Genomic DNA, 27,137 nt, shown 5'->3' on the forward strand with positions numbered 1-27,137 from the left:
CCCGGCGCGGCCTGCGCCCGCGGCGCTGCCGGCATGGCCGAGCCGGGCGCACCCGCCGCCGCCGTCCCTCCTCCTTCCCTTTGCGGCGGCGGCTCGTGGCCGTGTGGGAGGAGGGCAGCGGGGATGGACTTGAGCTCGCGGGCTCGCTGCTAGGGCGGCAGCGCCGCGCACGGAGGCAGCGCTATCTCCGCCGCTCTCCTTCCCTCTCTCCTCTCCTTTTTTCCTCCCCCCCTCCTCCTTTTTTTTTTTTTTTTTTTTCGTCGCCCGCACCGGGCGCTGCTCGCCCGCAACCCCCCCCGCCTCTGCCCTTTCCTCCCTGCGCGCCTCCCGCCGCGGCAGATGCGCCGGGGCCCGCCGCGCAGCTGGGACTATGGTGAAATTTCCAGCGCTCACCAACTACTGGCCCCTCATCCGCTTCCTCGTGCCCCTGGGCATCACCAACATCGCCATCGACTTCGGCGAGCAGGTAACGGCCGCGCCGAGGGGCTCCCTCCCCGCAGCCGCCCGCGCCGGCGCTGCTGCGTGTGCCGGCTGCGGCGGCCGCGGCTCCGCTCTTGCCCTTTTTTCTTTTTATTTTCCTGTATATCAGGGTTATATAATATGAAATTACATAATGTGTCTTGCTTTTTTTTTTTTTTTTTTAATTATTTTTTTGGTTCTTTTCTCCCCTTCCCCGTGCCCGCTATGGGTATGTTTTTATTTCTCCCAGGTGCAAATCACGGCGCGGTGTTGCTGTTGTTATTGTTGTTATTTACCCTGCCCGGCTGCGCCAGGGCGAGCGGCCGCGCTGCAGCGCCCGGCTCAGGCCCCGGCGGCGCGCGGTGCTGGAAGCGGTGCCGGGGAGCGACCCGCTGCCGCCGGGGCCGGCTCGGAGCCGCGGCCGGGGGCACCGCGGACCCTCCGCAGGCGCTGGGGCCGAGACGGGGCAGGTGGCAGCGAGCGGAGCTGCTGCTGCCGCCCCCGCCACGGCTGCCGCCCCTCCTTGTGCAGCCCGCGGGCATCCCCTGCAGCCGCGCTCGCTGCCCTCGCCCATCCAAGGCTCCACCGCAGCCCTTCTTCTCCTGCCTAATCCCGGCTTGCGGCGCTGGCCCTAAAAGTACCCCCGGGCTCGCGGTGCGCTCCTCTCGCCCCGAGCATTTCACCCGGGATGCTTATCTGTCACCGTGCTGGGATGTGGAGAGCGCCCCGGCCTCTCCGCTCAGCGTCCCTGTGAGCCTTGCATGGAAATATTTCATGAGGGCAGGACTCGCTGATGCCTGTGCACGAGTGCAGGGCTGGACGGGCACACTAAGCAGCCCATGTCACTTTTAGCCTTGCCTGGAGCTGCTCGGTTTTGCCAGGCTGCTGTTTCCTAAGCGGAGCGTGCACTTGCTCCTTGGGCAAATGGGAAATTAGTGGGTGATTCCACCTGTAGGTTAAGAACAAAAGCAAAGGAAAATGTTACAATAAGGAGAAATAGTTAACACTAGTGATATATTTGTCATAGTTGTTGCAATCTCATGGTCCTGTAAATTTAGATAAGCTATGATGTTTAAAAAGGTGCAATTGCATTCTTGTCTAGTGACCACATACTTTCCTACCACGTAAATCTTCTATAAACTCCCCTCAAGAAAGAGAGAAGAGAAGCAGATAGAAAAGTAGCTTAAATATCAATATCCAGTGTGCGACAGACATTAAAACGAAAGCAGCTCCTACAGAAAGCTCAGTGTGACAGGTGCACCTATGCAATTTGCCTCAGACAAGGTCAGCTTGATTCAAAGTCCATGCCCATGCAGTAAAAAGTTCCTACTGGCTTCAGTACTCTTTGGATCAGACTTCAAAAATTAGCAAGCAAATTGTTCAGTATCCCTCAAAGTGCTGTAGTTTGGCAAATGAGGAGCTCTTCCGTCCACAAAGAAATTGCAGTTTTATAAAAGAGGGCCCTTCTGTCTGGCCACACACCCATGTCACTGTGGGGATGTTAGTTTACAATGTTAATACTCATAAGCACATATCCATACAACTCTCACAGCATTGTGGAGACAGTGCCTTGCAAAAGGGAATTTAAATGATAGCCACCTCATAGGCTGTGATCATCCCTTTAGGTTCTTGGGGTTATTCCCTGTTCGGCAGGTTTGGGAGGTACTTAATTAAAAACAGGAAAATCTAGGGAGCAGAAAACCTTGGATCGGAAGTGGGAGCTGGAACCAGTCTAGCGGGAGACTTACCCAGATGGCAGCTGGGGAAACTGAGGCAGGGTCAAAGTGACCAACCAGTCTGCAGAGACCCTGTTGCATTCACAAGGACAGTAATTTTATTTTCCTGTATGCAATATGTGTAGTCATTATATTTGTAGGACGTTACCACAAGGCTTGTGTTGCCAAAAACACGTTGATCTCCTGAGCCAGTCACCTTTTTGCTCCCCCAAATTGCCATCATTTTAATAACAGTGCTGAATGGAGGCAACGTAAAAGAGTGCCTGTGGCAACCGATAGCTCTGAGAGGCTTCAGTACCTCCTCTGTGAATGTATGCTTTAGATAAGAAAGATTTCTAAGAACGTTAAATTTACATGAAATGAAGTTACCGCCTCAGAACAAAACTGTGAAAGAGAAGAAAAACTACAGGTCAACTGTAGAGATCATTGCATGTAACTGTGGGACAATCAGCCTTGCCTGAACAGGGAAGTCTTCTTTCTAAGGATTTTTTTTTCTAGCCTTTTTTATGAATATTGTAAGTCATGAATTTTGATATGACTTACACATTGATACACCTTATTCATACAGTGCTTACCTCAAGCAGGAAGAGTATTTGTTAGCAAAGTGTTCAAATCAGAGCCTTTTTAATGAAACCTAAGACACTAGCCTGAGATTGATAAGCAAGAAGGCAGCATTATCTCAAATATTCTTAGTTTGGGAGGCTTCTCTAGGTTTTCAATGCTTTTACTCAATGTCTAACATGAAATTTTCAGTGAATATTTGTAGAAGATACTTTATGGCAATATTGTCCTGTACGTTTCTATGTTTCCTTTGTCAATCCTATTGAGTTGGTGGGAGGTGAGACATGCGGTGCTCACCAAAGCTGACACGCTCGTCTCCTGCAGCCAGCTCCAGAACTGGGATGGTCAATGGAGAGTCAGGCTTGGCCTTTGGGCCCTAATCCAATAACCCTTTAGGCCAAAGCTGTATTACAGAGGTACTCCAATCTAGGCAGCCCAGCTCATTTGTTCAGCTCATAAAATCTTCTTGGACCAATATCTGAATTATGGTTCTACTAAAAACAAGTAGACCAGGTAAATTAATAGATTACAGAAACAAAGCATTTCTAAGCTATTTTTGTTATTTCCTTTTACTGCACACTTCTTATGGAATTTATTTACAATACTATGTAGTTTTATGAAGTTTTCTTCCTAGAGTAAGGCCTCCAGGAAAATAGAACCAAATATTTTGACTCATCCTTCCTTCTGTGCCCAATAGGTATGTGTTCATGTGCACGTACATACACATGTATTTATTTATTTCACCCTCTCTATACCCATGCAAACCCCACGGCATCTTCAATAACACCACCCGCACCCACACTTTTGAATAGCCATCGCCAAATTCAGCACTAGGTGGCCTGCAATTCCTTAATTATTAACTGGAGCAGGATGTTTTTTTGTTGGTGGTGGGTTTTTTGTTTTGTTTTGTTTGCCCTGTTTAGCAGGAAATGGAGCCAGGTCATGAATTATTAGTTTGAATTGGTGTCACTAGCCATTGGTTAGGCAATTTTATTTGCCAGCAAAACCATTGCATCTGCAGACATAATTTTGATCAGCAGCACGTAGCTCCTTGGAAACTAAAACTAAGCAAACGGAGTCCTACTGCTGCTGTCTCCTGAAATCACTAGGGTGCCCTGGTCCTGCAGAGAAATTGCCATGGATTGCACACGAGTTAGTAGCTGGGACTAAACAGACAAGCGATAAAGGAAGTGCTAACTGTTTTTTATTGGATTTCTTTTTTGTAGTCATTGCTTGAAAAATAAACAGATTTTTTTTTTCTTGTGTTTGCATAGGCTTCTTTTTTATTATTAAGAAAAAAGAGTGTTGCCAGAAAAAGCAGAACAAGTCATGAATAATGTATCAAAAAGAATTAGGGAGCTTATCTTCTGTCCGTGGCATTTGCAAGCCTAGTAGGAGGTTAAACATTTTGATTAATGCTTTATGAAGACCATTTCGGGGGTAGGTGTTATTGCCTGGAAGTTCACACAAAGCAATGGGAGAGCTCATATTCCCAACTGTTCCTATGGGATTTAGGCCAAGTTACATAAACTTTTCATGTCACAGTTCACCTGTCTTTGAAGTGTGCATAAACGCCTACCTATGTGTCACAAGGATGTAATGAAAATTAGTGTTACAGAAATGCTCAGAGATGAAAGGCGCTATATGAGTACAAAGTATTCCTGGCATTGCTATTCTGAGAGGTCAGTGACTCATTTAAATCAGATAGGACTTTAGTACCATATAAACAAGAGAGCTAATGAGATCTTACAATTGGTATAGACTACGACTGTATGTGATTGCCACCACCATATTACTAGAATTGCACTAGTATGGTAATTATAAATTAAATGTAGATCAAATTTTGCTGAAGACGCAAACATCTACAAAGTTGACTATCACCAGATTTTATTTTCCCACGAGAGGTAACATTTTAAAGGAATTATTTTCTTCCGCAGGATTTGCCAGTCAGATATGGTCAGGGCAGCTGCTAAGGAAGAAAAGTGAAATGCACTTAATTTCACTGTCCAGAGTGAGAAAAACCAAGGGCCAGCTTATCTGAAGGTGCCACATAGTGTGGAGAAACGAAGCACACAGAACCAGAGGGGTCGCTTCCAAGATTTGTACCTCAGCACTGACTCCAGAGATTTTCTTCTCCTAAGCAACACACCTTTACATCCTCTTACCTCCAGCCTCCTCAGCCCTACAGCATTAGCTCCAAGGTTGTCGTCTGCTGGGCACTAGCAATGACATTGCTAAGTGCTCCCTGGATCACGTGGCCCGTTTTTAAGACTACACGAGCGATTAATTAGGCTTATATGTCAGCATTAATTGCAACAGGCATTAGACAGCAGACAGTCCATTCACCAGCCATGCAGAGTGTTTATGGGAGCTGCACAACAAGCAGTGTGAGCTGACATCTGGGGAAAAAGCCAAAGATCTAATAAAACTTATTAGCAGCTAAAAGCCAAATCTCAGCAATGTATTAACTCAAAAGGTCACAGAGGCACATGCTCCCAGCAGCTAAACCAATATATATTTATAGCTTATAATATATGATAAAAATAAACCATTAATAAAGCTAAATTCTGGTGAGAGTTTCAGTTCATACTAGAAATTGTAAGAATGAATCTTAAATCAAGATGTTCAATCCTTGCAGTACTTAAAGTTGCTGTATTAATAAAATATATAAGCTACAGCTTTAGTCTGTGTTGTGCCTCACTTGTCAATACCTTCTGTTTCTGCTTCCTACCCTTTCTTTCCTTCACAAAATTCTTCAGTTTTCTGTATCCCACTCGCAGCATTCGTGTCCCCCATGACTGTGTCACCACTGCTGTAATGCCTCCTATGGACTTTCTCACACTTCACAGTTTTGTACCTCAGCATAGCTGTTTGGAGTAGTTGCCTAGCTGTCTAAGTGTAGAACTAACCTACTTCTGGGAAGGGATGAAGGGAGAAAGGGGAAAACTATATAAAATAGCTCGATTCATCTCAAAACCGTTTATGAATTTATTTGATTTTTGCCAAGTAGGTTGGTACCAGATAGATCTTTCATGTCTGTGCAGTTGGAGACAATTCTCCCCAGCAGAAGATTGCCCAGGGTGGTAGGAGACCGGATGAACTTATGGTGTCTGCCTGGCAGTTTGAGCTCCCAGTCTGTAGGGTGGAGGACTCTCTCTGGAGACAGGCCACTTTGCTCAGGATACTTAAGCAGTCCTTGACTGAGAAAGGATCACATTGCATTTATCACATTGCTGCTTTGGAGGTAAGGATCCGGCTTCTCCTCCATATGCCAGTGAAAATCTAGTAAGCCCAAAGAGCATTAGCAGGGAAAGTTGAAAATACCAATAGCCTAATTTTAAAACACGATTTCAAATCTGGAACTTTGAAAGGGGATTGAACCAGAATACAATCCCCACAGGAGATTGTATTCCTTATCATAGAAACAAATGTCAAAAATCTTCCAGGTTTGAGCTAAAGTGGCCATTTAACTTGTTTCATTTTGATTTGGTTTGTGTTTTTCTGTTCCATTTTCACACCAACAGGAGAGCTGACTTCCACCTATATTTGATTTGCCCTAACCTAGTTTTTTAAAACCTTTTCTCATTTTGCGGCTGAATGAAGAAACTGGTTATACACAAATACCTACATGACACGATCCAACTTAAAACTATTTGAAGAGGAATGGTTGGATTTATGTGAAAAGAAGTGGGGCTCCAGCTCTGAAAGTGCCAATAGTATCTGTTAAGTGGTGTTTCTCTCTTGGTTCTAGACAAGACTTCACATCTTCGTGGCATTTTTGCTGCTTTTAGAGTAGTCATGCATTTGAAAAGTTTATTTCTTCATGTTTGTAAAGCATGGATGCAAGCTGCTGTATAAATAGAAAATGTAAATGTATCTGCCAACTCATGCAACAACCTCCCTTGCATAAAACCAAGCAATGATGCCAGAATTTGCTTTGCAGCAGCTTTCAGAAATCTGTGATTTTCTCAAATAAGGTCTATATTGCAGCTAAGCTGAATTCTAGCTTAAGTGGCATATCAGGTCAGTATTTGTTAAAAAAAAAAATGCATGGAAAATTTGTAATGACCTTAGATTTTAACCATCTGATCAAAGTGCTTACTGGTGTCTCATCATATTTGTATTTGTAAACCTGAGGATTTGGAGAGGGGGTGTTAATATGCGGCTCCTAGATCATCAGATGATACTTCCTTCTGCTTCCTTGATTTACTACTGACATGATATTCCTGTAGCTATGGTGTTAGACTCGCTACTAGCAGTTAAACTGCTACTTTTTTAGATAACGATTAGCCTGAGAATTATAAGAGAACTGGCATAAGAACAAGAGACTTAAACTGCCCCTGAACCTCAGTGTCTGCAACAACGCAGTGCTGCAGTTCCCCAGCTGCTCTCTGACCTGTGGTATCATTTCTCTCTAAGATTTCCCACAGAGCCTTGTTACCCTTTAAGTTTGTCTTTGCATAGGCAGTTTTCTCATATTATTTCCTTTCTGATATACTGGAGAATAAAAGTGCCTTCCTGCAATGTTACCCCAGAGTAGTTCCAGCTAGAAACACGCTTGGTCTTCCAAAAAGAGCTGAAGTACTAGGTTGCTATTTTTGAACACATTTGATTTCTGGACTGTTTTTAAGAGCACACTAGAAAAGAGAGATGAGGGATACTGGAGAAATAAAGCAATTATTTAAAAATACATATCTCCCTGTTACAATGCCTTGAAATCTCAAGTGTACCGTATATAAGAATTAATTTCCCCAAATTACACGAATATTTCACCATTTTGGACTTGGTGGGAGTTGCTGTTGCCTGACATTCACAGTTGTCTTTACTAATGTAGCACTGCTTGTGAATGTTGGTTTAGCAACATTTTACTGTTGCAAGTGTTCTGTCCAGATTGTTAGAGCTGGCATGAGGAAACCTGCAACACGCAACTTACTTTCGAAGGGTTTGCTTCCCATGGCCACTTGGCATTGCTGTCCGATGAGCGCTGGGTAATTGTTTCCAACCTTTCTCAACTTGTAGAGTCCAGAAAATCTTCTGAGGAGATGCAGAAAAAGCTTCCCATTCACACAAGCTGTTGCATGGCTATTGGGGCTTGCATTTGTTTGATCCTCTTTCTCCCACTCCTTGTAAATAGCCCTTATAGGGCAGGGTCCTGTAAATCATGAGTTGAAAACTTGCTATACTGAGGCACGTGCTCCTAGTTTCCTGATAAATCAATTTGAAAAGCTGCTGGCAGGGGACAGGTCTGTCTTCTTGCCTGTTTAGCTCTTAAATGAGTGAATGAAGTTAGAAGCAGGTTGTATCAGAATTTTCTTGGCTTTGTGGAACTGCTCTGCTTTGACCTACATTGGCCTAAGCAAGAGCTGGTGCTTGCCACCTGGGACTGGTTCTGCCCCATGGCAGATTCAGGTGGATTGCATGTGTAGCCATAACGGGCCGAGCTTCACTGTTTCCACTGCTCCTGTCCTGTATTTAATGACAGTATTTGACAGTTACTTCCCCCAAAATGGAAGGTTTCTATTTGGATTTTATAAGGCTCGCTTTCTTGTTTCCTTCCTCCTCATGCTGTGTTTGTCTCACTTCTGTTGCATATCAGTGACCAGTGTCTTATATTTATAACCTCTCTGTCAGTGAGCAGCAGCTGCTGTTTCTGTAGCCATGACCAGTTCAGCCGAATCTTGCAGGATTCTCCCAAGCAGTTCCCTTCTGATTGTGCAGATTTGCGCTGCTGTCGCGTGCCAGTGCGTTCCCAGAACACGGCAGCTTTTGATCCTATGTCAGTACTTCTGCAGATGAAAGGCAGACTGTCACACAAGTCCATCTTCACCACTTGCCCTGTCAGCATCTACCTATTAGAAGGTGTTCAGCACATTTGAAAAGAAAGTGAATAAACTATTCAAGAGCTGCAACTATTCAGAGCTGCAACATTGCAGCTCTGGAAGACACTTCCCATTTTTGGTTCTGCTAACATGGAAAAAAAATCTCAGTTATGCAAGAGGAAACATTATAAAAATGAAGCATTTGCAGCTTGGACCAAAAAGGAATTTGATAACTGTCTGCAATTATATGAAAAGTAGAATAATGCTGGAGAAGAACTAGTGTTAGCTAGGTCGGTGCTGCATGGGAGAGCTTGGCCAGGAGCAACAAGAGAGACTGAGGCAGCTAAACACAATTTGGACCAGAGGTTTCCAGATAATTTAGAGTATGAGTTGTTCCATGCTATGTTTGCTACTTTGTTTTGAAATAAGTTGGTGTGAATAACCCTGTACTTTAGATGGTGTTAGATGGCGGTTCTATTTTCTGTGAGTTCAAACTCAGTGAATAACAGAAAGCAAAGAATATTGTCATCACTGTGAAGTACTATACAGGGTAGGTTAGAGCTGAAGATCAAGTCTTCTGGCAAGGGAGACAAGCGACTTGGCAACCATGTGTTCCTCAAAGACATGTACTGCAGTCTGGAAGGGTGATGCAGATACAGAGTCAGCAACTGCAATGGGTGTTTCAGGTCCTCCAATGACACAAAGCACATGCAGTGTCTTGCAGCCCTGCAGCCAAGCTCTCTTTTCAGTTTCAGTTTCATGGATCATCTGCCTTGCTTGGTTGTGTCTTAAATACCCAAGGAGTTGGGTTATGGACGTACCCACCTGGCATTGCCAGCACATTGGAACCTGCAGGACAGCTCTTTACTGGGTAATAATATGATTATGGGTAATGATAATCTTTTGCACAACGCAGGCAGTTCGGAGCAGAAAGAAACCGTGGGCCGGTAGATGTCATGGTTTGTGTGTGGGCAGAAGAGGAACAGCACGGCTCAGGGCCATGGGCACAGTCTGAACCTCGAGAAGCTCCTGCTCATGAGAAGCTCATGAACCTCCTGCATTTCCACTGCTTCCCATTCCTGGCTTTCCCGGGGGCTCACATCACAACTGCCTCAGTCAGTCGATCCAGTTTGCCCAGTAATTGGCTTTTGAAGCAAATTCCATCCCTCGTCCTCAGAGAGCGTGGCATTTTGGCAATTAGTTTGAATGATGGGATCATTTACAATCCATTCACCATAGCCTGAAAGGGCTGTTCAGGAGGGGAGTTCAATCCTGCAACTCACTGCAGCGTATGATCATTGTCTCTGGTAAATGATGATTTTTGCCCACTCATGTTAAAAGAGTTTCGGAAGCTCCAACCAAATAACCTCAGCTCTCATTGGATTTGTTGAAGTCACAAAGACATTTCTGGTCATTTTTCTCTGCACTTAAGTGACATAAAACAACTGAAAATGTCAGGCCACAAATTTAGTTTGACAATACAACCTACTTCCCCCATGCTTACACTGAGGCATGATGGTTTCCATCTTAGATAAATGCTTTAAAAGAGAAAGAAAGTCCAAACCACAACATATTTTTCAAATCTGTAAGATGCTGAAGGTTTTCATCCAGAAAAGCTTTCTGCTTGCCACAGATAAATACATTTTTCAAATGATATGAAAGACCTACACGTGCACATATACATGTATATATAGCGTATTGTGTCTGAGCAGGAAGAAAATGCATATAGCAAGGCTATACGCTGAGCCGTACCAAATACTTTCTTAAGTGAGTATTAGTTTATAGGCAAGGGCAAAATGTTTAAGGGAGGAAGGACAATAGGTGTGCATGGAACTATTGAGGTAATTGCATGTATACCCGACATGCCCTTTACATATGGAGAGGCCACTGGTTACGTGCTATCATGGTGACTGCATGTACAAATGCTGTTTTATTTTTGAACAAATGGTTTTGTATCTGGATCTCATCTTTTTTAAATGTGACCTTGACAGCAATCCCGATCGCTGCGCTGCTGTTTTTTATATACTTGTGGGCAGTTATTTTGCTTCAGAGCTTTTTATTTCAAAGCATGAAAGCATGACGACCTTTCAGCATTCACCGTCTTGTTCTTATATGAGCCTTCTGAGATGCACTCAACGGTCTGTTGGTTAGGACATGCTCCAGGTTTGTAATAGACTTGGGAAGAGCTTTCTCCACAAACCTCTCTCACCCTAATATATAAAGTGTGAGCTTTTTCTGCTAATAATCTGCAGAGGCCAATGTGGCAGACTTTAATGAATTTATGAGAAATCGCTGCAGGTAGCCTCCTTGGCTCTTTTTTTGTTACAGGTTTGACCTGTCAGTGATTTTTGAATGCATGTCCCAAAAACGCCTCTGTAGTTGTGGGCCAGCTTTTTGAAATCACAGCATGCCTTATTTATTTATTTATTTGTTTATTTATTTATTTATTTATTTATATATTTGGTGAGCTGCAGGAACTACCACAATGTGGGAAGTTGCATTACTAAGAGCAAATTGCTAGCAAAGGCCCAAGTCCTATCTCAGGACTTAGTCAGGAAACCTCCTGATGAGTGGCATATTTATGCCCAACCTCTAAGGATGTAGTTGTGCTCACAGTGATCTGCAGATACCACGTATGTTGTAGTCTGTGTACACCCACTGATTTAAAAGGGGAAATTGGTTGAGGGAATGGTAAGGGAGAGACTTTAGATCAAGCAGGAAGCCACATGAAAGGAAAGAGCCTGAGAATTTTGCATCAAAACTCCCAGAGCACCCCAGAAAGTCCCAATGTCAAGCAAATGTTTGTCTCAAGGCATGAAAGTTTTCACCACGGTGCAAAGATGGAGAGGTGGAGATGCTTGCATACAAATTTCTCCATTAATATCTTGCTGAGATTTTTTCCTTGCTTGTCCTGCTGCAAGTCCAAAGCAGACAGAGATGTCACACAGAGCGTGAGTTTAGCTTAACAAGTTGGCCATCAAATTCTCTATGATCACCACCAAGAGGAATGTTTAAGTAATACTAGTCCAGCTGGTAGCAGATAGTCTGCACTGAGCTGTAGAAATAAGTGGAGGAAGAAAACATGACTCATTCAACTCCTTGACCTTTTTCTCAAACAGATAGTATTAATAACTGCAGTTCAAAAGCACCCATTATTTTTGAGTATAACGGTTTCCATAGAAGTTGGCCTTATCTATCGAGAGCTCTGATTATGGTGTGTTATGGCAAGAAAAAGGCAATTTGTCCAGACAGCGAGCTCTCCGGGGAAGTGGTTATAACTGCAGGCTGAAGAAAGAATTTGGATTTTTTCACTGTAACAAGCTTATAGCATTAGGGGTCATAAACACTGTTTCACATTGCTGTTGACACAGTGTTGGGTTGAGGGATGCACAAAGAGCTTGGAACGATTACCCTAAAAAAAAAAAAAAAAAAAAAGGAAAGGGATTAGTAGCTGTTTTGCAATAGTTTGTTGATGGAGCTTTTGGGAGTTGGTTTGAAAGGCAACTCCAAATGTAAGCAACTCTCATTTGCTCTCCATGAAGAATAATGCCTCTATCTCATGACATTTAGCACCAAATACCTTTTGTAGTTTTTTCTCTTTCTTTTTTTTGGATTAGATAAGATTCTATAAATCCTTGAGTCTTCTGTGTGTATCCCTTTGTTTCGTGATCCCTTTGTGAAAGAAATAAAACGTCCCATTGAGAAAGAGAGAAACAGGATATAAAAATAGGGAGCCGTGCACAATTCAATCCTTTTTCTCCTCCTGCTGTGGCCCTGCATGGCAGCACACTGACCAGCACAACAACCAACACTCTGCCTCCTGCATCAAGCCTCCGCTCTTATCATCTTTTTTTTGGCTTTTTAGTGCTTCCTACGTATTTATTAAAAATATGTGTAGCCTTGTTTGGTTTCAGGAGTGGCCTGAGCGCTCTGCTGCAGTTGCTGGCACTGGACAGCTCCTGAGCACTCCGCACAGCCTCTCCTTTGCTTCCTCCTCTCTTTTGGTCGTGTCACAGATTCACTGCCTTTGCTCCACAGGCATTTTTAATCTTCGGCTGTTTGTTTTCCTTCTGTCCTCTCCTAAATCTGTTTTTTTTTTTTTTTTTTTTTTTCTGTGCCTTGCTGGGGCTTCTTCCACTGCATGTTCCATTAATGCTTGCAGGCAAACAACCCACTGTGATAATGACAGCAAGGTTCCCATGGATCACCCTTGGTTGGTTCCCTCCCTGTAGGCAAGAGTCATGATTCAGCAAGCTAAATGGTTAACCTGAAGTCTTTTTATGTTTGTGAGCTTTAAATGTAGGCCTGAGTAAAGCACGTGCATGGGTATTTATGTGATGCAAGTAGAAGGCAGACAAGCTCCAGGTGAAGCACGCATGCTTCGTAAAGCTACAAGACTTTATCTAGCAGAACAGTTCTGCCTTCCCTCTTCTTCCCCCAAACATGCACAAGTGGAATGGGGAAACTTGGAGCCAACCATCTTTATTCCCCTTTCCCACATGCCATTGTGTCAGAACCGGGACTGAGTCAGTCCATATCAGATACTCCACTGGTAGGTAAATTGTGGGGCTGGCAGGATGTGGCTGTGACTGCTCTGCCACTGCGGGACCTGGTGGCTTCCTCTCCTTCTCACCCCACTTGCCCATTTCAAAATGGTCCCTGGAAGGATGCTGCTGTGCCAGAGAAGCAGGGAAATGTTTCTCCCTGCATGCTCCTGTCTGATGGCACATGGAAAACGCCTGCTGTCATCACTGTTTTGCTAGGATGTTGCAAACGAAGGTCAGAGTGATTATTCTATTCTCCCGCTAAGTCTTAAAGCCAATTTCTGGATCAGAGAGGAGAATAACATTGCCTGCATTCCTCACATGCCTGATCATCCCGCCTTACAGGTCTCATTGCAGTGATGTTTTCCTACCTGTAAGGTCAGAGATAAAGACGCTGGAGTGAAGAGCTGAGAGAGCCTAATCTCAGCAAAGCCTCTTTTGAATCATCGGGTTGTTCTGCTCTTCAGTGTGCTCTTGCTAAAACAATCCTTGTAAGAAAGCGAGGAGAAATGTGTCAAACTCCATAATTTGCACAGGTGCATGGATACATTGTGCAGACCATTCCAGTTGTTGTCAAGTAGGTGTTCAGTGTAAGGTTCAGGCGTAAACATGTCCTTCATGAATTTATGCATTAAAATTTAATCTCTAGAAACTTTAGAGATATTTATCACCATTCTTCTCCTTATAAACATCTTTGAAGTGCTATGCATAATTTTGTTTCAGACATTTCCAGGCCCACAGCTAAACCAGAAGGCTTTTTCCAAATCAAGGATGAATGGCATGAATAATGTGGTGTGAGTCAGACCCAGTACACGTTCTAAATCAAATGTGTGCTGAGCCAGTGGTGTTCTTAAGAATCTTTATGAAAATCTCATAACCATACAGTAACTGATGGTAGCATTTCTAGAGGCTGACAATGAAGAAAAGATGAAGCAAAGAGTGGAAGGAAAGTAAGGAAGCAACAAGCAGATTAGTGTAATGGGAAAGAATTGAAAATCCAACCAGGAGAAGATATTCCAAATAAACAAGCGTTAGTGAAATAACAGCTCCAGAAGCAGATTGCTTCTGGCTTGCTTACTGCTCTCAAGAGTTCATATCACAGATTTGAAGTTAACTAAAGCTGGTTCATCTCCAAAGGGATATCAGTCGTTTTTCTACGTAGGCACTGCAGTCTGCTTGAAGTAATATCACAAAGGGCTCCTGTTCTCTGGGGAATAAGAGCAATATGAAATCCATGAAGATGACATAAAGGAGAGAAAACTGTAGATATTTGGAGAATTATCTGGAGATATATTTCCTTATCACAGAGATAAGGAAATACAAATACAAGCTTCAAGTTGGATTTCACCTGGAATACTTCGCACAGTCCTGGCCACACATACGTAGGAGACCAATTCAAGCTTGCTCAAAAGAATAGGTACAAAGAGGGGTTATTAGTTTCTCTACTCCTCCTCATTCTATCTGAGAAGGAGAAATTGAAGAAGCTTGATTTCTGTCTCCCAGCAGAGAAGGGCTGAGCATGAATAAGACTGCTCTCTGTAAGTAGAAAAAGGAGGATACCTGCCTACCTCTAAACAAGAGCAAACTGGATAGCAGCAGATGAGTGTAAACACATTCAAGGTATTTTTAAGATGGAAATTGAAGAAGGCTCCCAGATACCTGAAGAATGAGCCTCTGGAAAGATGAGGAACAAACTATCTGGATTTAAAGATTGAGCATAATCAGCTATTGAAAGTGCTCCTATTGCATGCGTGCCTGGAACACTGCAAAGGATGGAAGCCAAAGGCCTTGAACATTGTTTCCATTTCCCCTGTAATGGAAGGAAAGAAAGCAAGACGTGGTACAGACTTATTTTATATATATATATACACACACACACATATATATATATATAACATATATAAAAGGAATGGAAGCATTTGAGTGGATGTACAAGAATGCAGTGCTATAGCTTCAGGTTGTGCTGTCCCAGTGATTAAGAGACCCCACTATTACAGTTTAATCTGAATTATCTGTGCTTTTCTGTTCTCATAGCAGAATTGTTCATCTCTTAGAATATGCCATGCTTCTAAATACTATTTTTAGCAGTCTTTTTTCTTCCTTTCTTTTTTCATCATCGCTTAATTTAGACCTACGTGAACGCACTCGCTCTTCCCTCAGAGGGGCAGCAGTTAATGAGGATGTGTGATCCCCGTAAACGTGAAGTGTCCCCTCACCCGGCGGGGCTCCTGCTTGTGCTGACATTGCTGCTGACGCCAGCACTCATGAACAAACGAAGCTCTGTTGGCTCGAGGCTCTAGCAGGATGAGCGTGGGGCAGAGCAGGGCACACACAGAAAAGGGATGAGCTTGGGATGAAGGTTGTTCAGTGAAATGAGGAAAAATATAATCAGGGAAGACAATGTAGATTACACTTCATAAAGAAAGTGTTTGCAGTGATAACGTGTTAAACGAAATTTGGAACGGTTTGGCAGTGCCCTTTTATCGCTGTTCACAGGGTAGCTTATCTGTTCTTTTTTTTTTTTTTGGTTTTGCATGCTAGTGATAAATCAAAGCCAAAAATCAGTGTTTGCTTTGTTGTCGCCATTGATCCTGATTTAGGACATGAAATACCCTCCCATTTTCTCTTTGGTGAATTCCAAATAGCAGGTTAGCTTTGTGATTCAAAAATCCTTTTCAGCACTGCTGCTCTAGCACATTCATAGTAAAATACAGAGCACATCAGAGAACATCAGAGGGGAAAGCATCTAGACAGGGAGCGCTGGGAGAGAAATGCCCAGCTCCCGCAGGTCACTTAGGAAATCTCAGTCTGTATAGTGCCATACATTTTAATTATATCGTTCTGGTCCACTTAAAGTGAAGTGACCACTATTATGGCAATGGTGCATTTAGGAAACAACAGTCTACCGCAAGTTCTGTAAGATATAGTATGTTCAGAAATGTGGCATTTAGAACGGAGTGCATTCAATTTGTGGGCCTCTGCCTAAATTCAGAGACCAAGCAAGTCCTTTTTGTGCTACTCTAGCTAATTTAAAAGGGGATTTTAAATTGGCCTTACAATAGGAATGGCACAAGACATCCGATAAAAAGAGTAAACGTTGGAATATTTGAAGGCTTGCTCCTGTGTCTCCGATATTTTGCATTTTTATCAGGCTCAATCAAATTTGCTGTAAAGGGGAATTGTGTTTGGTGAGGCTGTTCCTGTATTCCTTGCGGTTCCCTTGCCTGCTTGTGAGCATCAGAGCACTGACTGAGCCCGTGTGGTGATTCTGCTTGCAGTAGGTGGAGGTGAAGGACAGGCCCGGACATACCAGGTGTGTGGTACCCGCTCAGGCCTGCTGGCTCAGCCCGACCTCCCTGCTTGTTTAACATTCCCGAGGAGGAAAAGCCAGCGCTAGGGTCAGGCACAAGTTTTGTCTCAGCCTCCTCACTGCCGTAGGAGCAGAGGAGTGAACCCTATCGGGACTCTAGTTCCCAAGGATTTTTTTGCAGACCCATGCTTTGACTGTTGTTAAGCGACAGTTGCATTGCAGGACTGGCCATAGGCCCTGGCCTGGGCGCAAGGCTCTTGGGTTTGTGAATCCTGTGTCCCCAGAATACAGTGGGATTAATTAGTGCTGGCACTTAAAAATTTCTTCAAAGTAGTTGTCTTTGTCTGCAACCATCTCCAGCTCTGGATGCCTCTGAAGGAAGAAGGAATTCCCATAGTGCACTCAATTGTGCAAATTCTCTCCCACGGGGGAAAATATCAGGCTCCAGCTGCACTCAGCTTGTGCCCCCGAGGGACACGGAGACTCCTGTCCTTTATATACTTTTAAAATCAGAGCAGACTTCTTTCTTTCACAAGTCAAGTGACAGATCTGTTTACTCTAAGTTTGCATCCAAGACCCAGCACGGTTGAAATCTTTCTGCCACATAGCTATTCCCTTTTCATCTCTAGTGATCATTCTTCATTGCTAGACGACATGCTTGGGAAACAGATTTGGCATTACACTGAATACATTTCCTCCTTGCAGAGTTATTATGCTCCTCATAGCCACAGGTAGACAGCAGTGTCCTCAGACTGTGGAAAACTTTTTTTTTTCCTTCATTCTTTTAAAAAGATGAGGACCTTTTGCATTATGTGTTGGATGGAAGTAAACAGAAAGGTCGCTGTATCATTGTTAACTAAATGGAATAAAGATCGTCTGAAAATAGAAATCACTGCATCCTGCGGGGAGACACTGCAGCCATTACTCAATGTCATTATGGAACTGTAAACTCTCTTCACTAGAAATTATCTTCACTAGAAGTGTGAACGTAGTGCACAAAGGTGAGTTTCCAAGCTGAAAACAGAACTCTGGGAAGAGGAAAGGAGATGAATATCGCATGACATGACCTAAAAGCATCTGCAGTTCTTTTTGGCTCACTAAAGTTTTGGGCTTTCTGCTACATCTGGTACCTAGCAAAAAGATAATTGAAGATCTCTAGCAGATAAAAACACTCCTAATCCAACTCAGTCTCTAGTCTTTCCATATGCTTGCTGGGAACTTTCTGCACACTAAAGCACACTGAAGCTAAGGAAAAACATGACCCTTGAAAGTGAAGAGGAGGAGGAGATTTAGGAAAGGATAACTTATCTTGTTAGTGACTCTGCAGAATGAGACACTCAGGAGAAACCAAATAGCATCAGTGGTAAAGGTCCCAACACTACTGTCAAGGATGAAAAGGAAGGCCTGTAAGAAAGAGAGGCAATAAATTTGCTTTCCAACTCAGTCCTTTATCATCCATTACATAAAAAGCCTGAGGGAATGAGATCTTACAATTGGAAAGAGTCTTAATGGCCCAAAAACTCAGCCCAGTTCTTGGAACAAAAGCTATAGTCATCACATTTCTTTGCTTTCAGGACAAAGATCTTACTATGTAAAAAGCAGAATAAAACTCAAGAGCCTTGGATAGGCCAGTAAGAAAATCTCCCTTTACCCAAACAATGACAGAGAAGATCAGGAGAGAGGAACAAATGCAAATCTTCAAACAGCAGTTTGCTAACCAGTCAGACCAATGTGGATTTAAGATGAGGGTCTACCATTCCTCTCCTACCAGGCAGGACAGCATCAGTTCCCATAGTGCTTTTTGTATAAAATCAAAACCAGAGTCTCCACAACTCCACCCCTTCCTTCAAAAGTTAAAAAGTTAATGCTGTAGTAAAAGTGAGGAGGTTGTGGGTTTTTTGCCTATAACATGATTCATCATCCTTTATTTCCTGTATTGTAGAATGGAAATCACTACCCTGTGTCTGTTGCATATTAATGGCATTTTAGAGGAGAAAAAGAGAAAAGAATAGATAAGCTAGTGGCTGACTAATTGGTGTTGCATTACTTCTTCAAAAACGTGTATTTTATGTCACTGTAATGTTTTGGCCATTGACCAAGGATTCAGTAATGAAGGAGAAGGTAGCTGGTACTCATTACTGACACAAGAAAAGACAGGAAAAGTGAAAAGGTATCAATGCTAATAAACTATTAACAGACAAGCCTAGGGAGGTCACAGAATGTCAGTAATAGAAGAGAGTAGCAAAATTTCACAGATTTTAATGAAAGCAACAAAACAAGGTAAAGGACTTTGTTTCTACTGCTGTAATAACCTGCCCCTCATTTGTAACTTTAAGTGTACTTCTTTGGAGATACCATTACTGTCATTATTGCAAGGTCAGGAAATCATTACCTCTGTCTTCACTGGGTATCCAAGAAGTGGTGCCTCCATCTGTGGTGCCTCCACTGGAAGAAGGTGCTTTTGGTGGCAGAGCTTGACTGAGATTGTTAGGACAAACTAGCTCAGGAACACAAAAGTCTTGAAAGGGCTAATTCTCAGCATATGGCAAGGTGCTGCATACAGTAAGGTGCTTCCTGGGAATACAGGATATATTTTCCTGTATTCTCCTTAGAAAGAATACTTTCTAAGTACATGCAATTATGTAAAACAATAAAGTGTAATCATCAGAGCAGTTGGAAAATTTAGTGCTAAGAGCTAGTTAAGTATTGAAATGAAAGCTTCCTCCCTTTTTTGATGGTTGTTCTATTTTTCACAATTTTCTACACAAATAAATGTATATTAGCTAAAGAAGAACAAAAACATAAACAACAGTTTCTACCCATACCCATTTTTATGGAAGCCCAGCAAAAGATGAAAGCTAGTTAGGGCCATGACACAGGCAGCTTTCCCAGGCTGCTTTGAACCTATAGAATATTCATTTTGATCCTCTTCTTTTTGAAGAGGGGAAAAGAAGCAACATTTCAGTGTTTTGGGTTTTTTTAAAAAATATATAAAAATGATACCAGGAATATAAAACAAATAGAGTTTGTCTAGGAAAATTACTAAAAGGTAGTGAACAAACCTCAAACAGATCAAGAGACGAAAGGCTATATCAAAGCTGTGGAAAGCAAAGAAGATCAGTTGCAGTTTTATGTTTCAGGAAAAAAAAAAGGAAAACAAGTTGACAATAAGAAGACATGACCCTGCAGAAATGTACAGTCCCTCTAACAAAAAAGGAAAAAAAAAAAAACCCAAATGTAATTCAAGTCATTTCCTTGATTCATCCAAATTCAAAACAAAATTTTGATCAAATCAAGCACATCTGACCAAAACAAATGCTTATTTAAGTGAAGAAACTGTGCTGGCTTCAAAGTCTGATTTCTCTGGACAGAAACTCAATAAATTAGACAAGTTATCTTGCTGCACAAAGGCATAACAGGTAACAAGACAATTTGAATTGCAGTATAAACCCTCGTTGGACATCACTGTCCAGCTTGAAATGTGAATCTCTGTTTTATTTCAGTTACAATCTTAATATCTTAAGTTACATATTTTTATGCCATGTTACATTGGAGAGCATCCAGACTATAGTTTCTTGGTAGTCCCTCATTTATGTTGCAGCAGTAGCCAAGAAAGCATTGCCTCAAAAGCCTGAAGACCTTTTCAGTTCATTGCTTGTAAATTCTGTGTTTGCCTCGTAGCAAACATCTGCCTCCAATTTCTCTGCAGATGCTCTTGATCACATGTATCTGAATCGTGCTGTTTTTGCAAAGAGATGTACTGATTTCTTTAAATATTGAGCTGACCTGATGTTATAGAGGCTGCCATCTAATCCTAACTTCCTCCTGTTGGACATTGCGGAGCTGGGCTGCTGCCGTCGTCTCAGGCTACGTGTCAGCACTTCGGTAATTCATAACTTTGTGTTTAGTATCACTTAAGAGGCAAAACAAAGAAAATCTATGCCTCAGAGCACAGTCCAAAAGAAATTCTCATTTCCACAAAGACACCTCTTTCCCTCCAGATCCCAGGATTTCTTATTCCATGGGACCACACATTCTCCCAGCCCTACCTCATCCAGCTCTAGGAACAACAGAGTGATTTACCCTTCTGACAGCCTTGCTCCCACTTGGATCTGCAGGTATTTCTGACAAATTCAGCAGCAAAACCAGTCAAAACTTAGATCACCTGGAAAATAGGTGACAAACAAAAGAGGACTTTCTGACAGCACACGCCCCTGCAGGTCCTTCCCTGTAGAAATAAGCTCATTAAGGTGAAAATTAATTTTTGCTCAAATAGTTTGGGAAGTAAGACAGGTAGTAGATCAGCAGTCAAGGTATTAAGATGTAGAGACAGGAGTACTGCAGGTAAATATGAATGATAATTTAATTCACCACAGAAGTTCAAAGTTCTATTAATTGTTGCTATGTCATCTCCACTACCTAATCTGTGGAAATGTATGTTAGTGATGTAAGTCCTTTGCTACTTTGCTTGCTTGGTTTCTTCTTCTCTGTTAAGTGAATATTTACCTGATCTAAAAATAAATTTTAACTAGTATGTAAACACTGTATTTGGGCTGCAAGCTGTTACATAGAAGTATATTTAGCCAGTCATTGTGTATGTGTGATAAAATCTCTGCTATTGATTTGACTTGCTTCAGCCTTTAGCTCATTTTATATTTCAGGCTCCTGCTAGCAGAGTGAAGCTGTAGCTGACAACAGACATGAATGTTAAAAGACAGAGTGTGAATGTGATATTTTAAATATGCATAAGTGCATTAAGAGATGAGAGTCTTGAGACTTATTTCCTCCTTTTCTTCCCCCTTAAGTTTCACTTTATGATTTGTGATGTAATTTTTTGTGATGTAGAAGATTTGTAATCTGCTGCTTGCTGAACTAGTAAGAATGCCCCTTGCCAAAATTCAAGTTAGTGTCTTTTACACAAAGAAACAACATGAGCTAAGGAAACAGGCCACCTCAAAAAAACATATCCTTCTGTGGATGTTATAGTTAGATAATAGGCACTTTGTCCTGCGCTGCAATAGTTAGAGGTAGCAGTGTGTAGAACTGCAGGTTGGATTGTCCTGTGATCTCTTCAAGTCTGGTCCAGATAGTTCCTAACCCAAATTGGGTACAATGAGGCAGTGGTGAAGCCTTCATCCAGCATCTTGGGCTCCTGCCGACGAGCTCTCTCCGATCAAAGCGAGGAGTAGCACAGGAGGTAAAATATCTCCCTTTCGCCTTTGCTCATATTTTATATTGTTGCCTCGTTCTGCTCTCATCGCCAGCACAAAGGCTGCCCATGAGCACTGGAGGCGCTGGGATTTCTCCCTGGTGGATGCTTGGGAGAAATGCAATTTGTGAACTCCGCCCTGGAGAGTTTGAACTCTGTGTAAGATCTTTATGGTAAAGCAAACTCTATTTGGATTGTGAGCCTAATCACTCCTTCTGCTATCTTAGTTCCATCCACAATCCACGCGGGGATGGAGTTGCAAGCAATGATGTTGCAAGGGCGTCCAGGGAAGGTCAACTTTGATGAGCTCTGGTTATCAGTGAGAACTTATCTGGCCAGCTGTTTTCAGGAGAAGAGATGCAGAAGGCCATGCTATGTCAGTGAAGGTTCCTGAATACCCTGAAGGCCCACGAATCCCCTGGCAAACAATGATCAAAAGGAAAAATTCCCAAAGCTGGGAAATGCATACAACAGTTTTTGTTTTGTCTCATTCTGTTCGTTTCTTGAGCAAGTAATAGAAACTTCAACAAACTCTCTATATCTCAGCTTTTATCTGCTACTGCCCTTAAAAAACACAAACCAGCAAATGCTTAGGCACTAGACTTCCCACTTTCTATGCAAAAGGAGATGGTTGTGCATGTGCGTATATAAAAGCGGGGCTGTTGGGGTGGAAAGAGATAGGAATTGTTTTATGGCTGGACACTTGGACCATGAAGTTCTACTTTATTACAGGTCAACACACACTTATGTGTGTGAAACAAGTAAGTCTGAGGGTTACTGGGGGAAGGAAAACCCATTCACCCCTGGAGCCATCCCAGGCCAAGGGAAAATAAAGAAATACAGTGCCTAGCATACTGAAATCCAAACAGGGAATTCTGGCAAGCATAAAACTCTGAAAACTTGAGAAGTCTGTATCATCATCCAATTAAAAAAAAAATAATAATTCAAAACTCACTGTCATGTAAGAGCTCTGAAGGTAACAAAAAGTAGATCCAAATTTGAAAGCCTGTTTGTTCATTTGTTCTTACTTTCATATGCTGGTGTGAATATTAATTGTTGATATCTCAGAGTCAGATTTTAGGTTAGCTTTTCCAGTATATAAGCCTACATGTTCAAATAAAATCAATTAACAAGGCAATGATTAGCATAGTGTGACTTTCAGCAGAGTTACCATCATTTAAAAATGCTCTGCTATCTTCCCTCTTATTTCAAGAGAGAGAGATGTTACCCACAAAAATTCTTCCATTCTATCTTAATTTGCGTTTTTGCCTTATTACCTATTCAATCTCACATTAAGCTTTTTTTTTTTTTTTTTTTTTTTTTTTTTTTGTGTGTGTGTGTGTGAATATAACCTTGGTTTGTCTTTTTCCTCTTTGGAGAAGCTACAGCTGAACTCAAGTCCCTCAAGAAAGCTTTTACAACTTTATATATTACCTGAGGACTCTGAAAAAATCCATCATTCAGGATAATCTTTCAGGTCCCAGAGCACAGAAGCTCGTATTTGTGAGGTGTTTTAATTGGTGCCTCAATGCAACCAGTCATTTTAGTAACATCTGTCCAAGATCTTTGGTAACATCTCACTATTCAGGTGAGAAGAAGAAACTCAATAGCAGAAATTCAACAATAACCAAGAAGACCCTGCAACTCTTGCAGCCTTTCCCACAAGGCTGCCCACTCATCTGTGTTTGTATTCGTGTTTTCTCAGCATCTTCATCTCCTTCTCTCTCACTTTCCTGATTTCCCTTAGGTATCAGCTGTCTTACAGGCTGCAGGCCTGCTGGTTCATTTGTAGCAGGTGACTTCTCTAATGTCATCAGCTCATGAATAATCTCTTGCATCCACTACAGATATCCATTTCATTTCACTTAAGTTAACTGTTAGCAGCTGCAGTGACTGCTCCCTGGCAAAGTCTTAGGGCATTTGCTTTCCTTTTACCCTTTACTTTCCTTAAGTCTGTGTCAGTTCACTGTTGTCTCTATTGCATACCTGGTCTTTTGCTAGTCTCCTTCCTTTTTTTTTTTTTTTTTTNTTTTTTTTTTTTTTTATTTCCTGGTTTATCATAGCCATCTGTTATCTTGCCCTCCTCTTTTAACATTTTCCCTCTGTAATCTTAGCTGTTTTCACAGAGTACCCTCTTATCAATACTATTCAATGACTCTGTGCATCTGACCTCTCAGCCTGATATGCAAGAAACCCAGCACCTGCTCATTTAAATCCACATTCATGTTGTATTTATTACTTCCTCCAAGACATAATTTCTTTTCTCCAAACACATATTATCAAAGGAAAAAAGAAGAGAATCAGCCAGACAATCAGTAATGCATTTAAAGTAGTATATTTTATTTTGCAGCATCTGTCACATATCACTCAAGTATTTTTTGGCGTCTACAAACACTTCCCAGGATAAAAGACTGCTACCTGGCCTTGTAGCCAGCTGACTGACGATATAGTCCCGCTTGCTTTTCTCCTCTCCCTAGCTACTGTATTTGTGTTGCCTTTGCAATGTAAGTGTCTCGTAACAGGATCCCTTATTTACATGTAAAGCAGTACATGATTCTTGCTGTGGCCCTGCTCTGGCCGTGGGGTTTCTTGCTCTGTGTGCTGAACCTCTGCAATTATTTATACCAGCACCGAGATCATTCAAATGCCTGCTGGAAAGTGCAGGCTGCTCTTCATTTGAATTTTGATAAATTGATACTATTCTCTTCTCCCATGTTTCTTTCTTTCAGTGAAAACCATTCACTCTACTAGTGTGGATAAAGTAAGCAATTTCAAGCAGGTCACAATTATCACTTCACTGTAACCTTTCTGGAAAATACTGCTTCCATTCCTGGACTATTACATCAGCATTTGAATCATTAGAGCTGTATAATAAGTAGTAAACTCCCCCTGGGGAATCTGAAATGTTGTTAAGTTCTGCTAGCCACATTGTTTCAAAAAGATAAATATGTTTTAAGAGAGTATTGCAAGAACATGTAACCATGTTAGTAGGCTAAGCATGTCCGCTCAGGTTAGAAGAAGATTAGTAAATTTAAGTGATTTCTATGGTAACGAAGAAAGGATTCTTCTTTTGTTCATTCAGATATGTATTTATATGTATTTATATGTATTTATATAGGTGTCCCAAGCCACTTGGGGTTTCTATTTTTAAGTGCATTAAGATTCAGTTAGAAACAAATTCTTTATAGCATTAGTCTGCAAAGTGTTTTTCCTGTCCTACTCTTTCCCTGCATACACATGGAGTAGTTTGGACCAAAATTAATTGTACTATCCACATTACAATGTCTCATCTCAAACCATTTCCTTTCCTCCTCCACATACACTTGGTTTGTTTTGCTTGGACATCCTTTGCAATGGACTGAGAGGGTAGTATGGGTAAACATCTCTCTCCAGTTTCATGCTGATTCTGTCAGATGAACCTTTCTGTAGTCTAACACAACATGAAAGCTGGTCTTGTTTCTCATTGTTCTCTTGAATACCTGAAATTAGATTTATTGCAAGAACTTCTTCAGGTGTAAGCAAATGCAGAAGACACACCAGAAGAAAACACACACCTTCACTGAAGTGGTAGAGCACCTGGTCTGGTGTTAGCTTAAGCCAAAATAATTTTTCTCTTGACTTAAGTGGATTTTGGGTTGCCAGAGACAAAGTACCAATGAGAAGGATATGGCTGAGACCCCATGAGCCAGATGCCTTGCATTCATCAGCCAGCAAAACCAGCATGCGGGTGGGCAATTTCCAACATTTTCTCAACCAATGCTCATGTCACTAATCTACATTTTAAAGAAAAGAAAAATGAGTGTTCTTATATAACATTCCTAGACACTGAAAAAGTATTCAGAAGACATTACATGTGAGATTTATCAGTATGGTCCAGTTCCATGTGTTGTTCCAGTTCCATAATTTTGCCATGAAGCAGAGTCCACAGATGGAGGCCGCACTCTTGGGGCATGGCAATTCTGTCATGTCTCTTCTCCCCTCAGGTCCTGGCATATGCTTCATTTTTCAAGCTCATTTTTTATCACAAGTGACTTGTGAGCTTTCTGGGCAGGGTCCCTTGCCCTACTCTCACCAATCTCCCAATTATCCACATAACCTTCTTAGTCCATATGTATCCTTCTCTTCCCACTCTTCTCGAGTGGGAAACCACTCAACAGTTATACTGGGGGCTTAGCAGGAAAAAGCTCAGCAGTCCCTCTTGAATATTTGCCTTCCTTGCCAAAAGGTCGGGAGAGGCTCTTGCTTTGTTCCGCCGCTGCAAACGGGCAGCACCAGAGCCTCTACCTGCCCAGGTGGCCACAGGCCTCCCAGCAGGGCTAGTTTGTTTGGCATAGTTGGTTGGGAGGGCTCCTGCTGTTGCAGTTACACACTGCAACTGTGTTGGTTTAGGAGGGACTGAAAGAACCTCAGCACTATCTGTCTGCCAAATGAAAATAACCTGACATCACTTGGGCTTAGCCGCATGGCAGTAATAACCAGCCTGGCATGGTAATACCCTGACCCAGCCTCTGCTGAGGGATTTGGGCTACCTGCTGCTGCTGAGAGCCACTAACAGCTGGGTGCCCTCATTCTTCAGGGATTTTTTTCTGGGAAAAAAAGCCTCCCTGTCTCCTAATTGTATTGAAGAAAAACACTCACTAGAATGTCAGCTTGAGTATGCATTAAAAAATATTAGTGATCAGCTCTATCAAGGCACTTTGAATTATTTTTCAAAGACAGTTTATTCATTTCTATATGCACATCATGGAAACTATGTGTGGTTTACTCATACACATTGCAAAGACACTACTTGACTAGTTAATTTTAAGATCAGAAACAGCATCTACTTTCTTTATTTCAGGTCACATCCTTACAAACCCCAGGCCATGTTTTCTCTCTGCTGAAGAGCTCATCCTTCAGCAAGGTGCTATCAGTTGCTGAACTTCCTTTTTAATAGCTTCTGCCTCTTCCTCCTGTCACTGCCTGTGCATTCCTGCACATATTGGCCTCTTTGTGTATTATATCTGTGGGCCTCTAGTTGGAGTCAGTCTTTTTTTAGCAGTGGAAACATTCCAAAGCCCTTGACCTTTTTGGTTTTTTGTTTTTTTTTTTTAATATTTAAATTAAATTTAAGAGCAGCTGGTGTTGCTTTCGAGTAGAGAACAGTGCTTAGATAAGGAGCTCTTCCTTCACACGTGGGGCCTAAATCATCCTCTGTGAATGTGCATTTGATTTCCCTCGTGACATACAGGGTTCAGAGGGGTAACACAGGGACACGGCGCGTCCCATGTCATATCCCCAGTAAGGAAACTTATTTAGCAGGCAGCCAAGACCTGACCGGACAGAAAGAGTTCTCTCTGCTATTGCCAGAGGACGCTGCAGTTAAGCTAGGTTAGACAGAATAAATGCCAATAGTAGTTATTTCTGGACTGAGCCACCTTTAGGTATAAACTCCACCGTTGGAGTAGTTTGCATGGGAGGAGGAGCTGTTTTTTTCCATTATAAATCCTATTTGGGCTG

At 42.2% G+C, this 27,137-nt stretch overlaps 1 protein-coding gene and 1 long non-coding RNA gene across 2 annotated transcripts in view; one reads left to right on the forward strand and one right to left on the reverse strand.

Annotated features, from left to right (window-relative positions):
• LOC112955253 overlaps window positions 1–449 on the reverse strand; it is a 14,524-nt gene extending 14,075 nt beyond the window's left edge. The window contains exon 1 of the long non-coding RNA XR_003250853.1: window positions 394–449. This is a non-coding gene — a long non-coding RNA (uncharacterized LOC112955253). The remainder of the gene's footprint in view (window positions 1–393) is intronic.
• Window positions 318–27,137, forward strand: part of ANKH (ANKH inorganic pyrophosphate transport regulator) — a 93,056-nt gene continuing 66,236 nt past the window's right edge. Inside the window, exon 1 of the mRNA XM_026048526.1 lies at window positions 318–466. Coding sequence (XP_025904311.1) covers window positions 371–466 — 96 coding nt within the window. The 5' untranslated portion in view covers window positions 318–370. The remainder of the gene's footprint in view (window positions 467–27,137) is intronic.

Source organism: Nothoprocta perdicaria, unplaced genomic scaffold (genome assembly GCF_003342845.1).
Source record: "Nothoprocta perdicaria isolate Ctin4 unplaced genomic scaffold, notPer1 scaffold_55, whole genome shotgun sequence".
Classification (NCBI taxonomy): domain Eukaryota; kingdom Metazoa; phylum Chordata; class Aves; order Tinamiformes; family Tinamidae; genus Nothoprocta; species Nothoprocta perdicaria.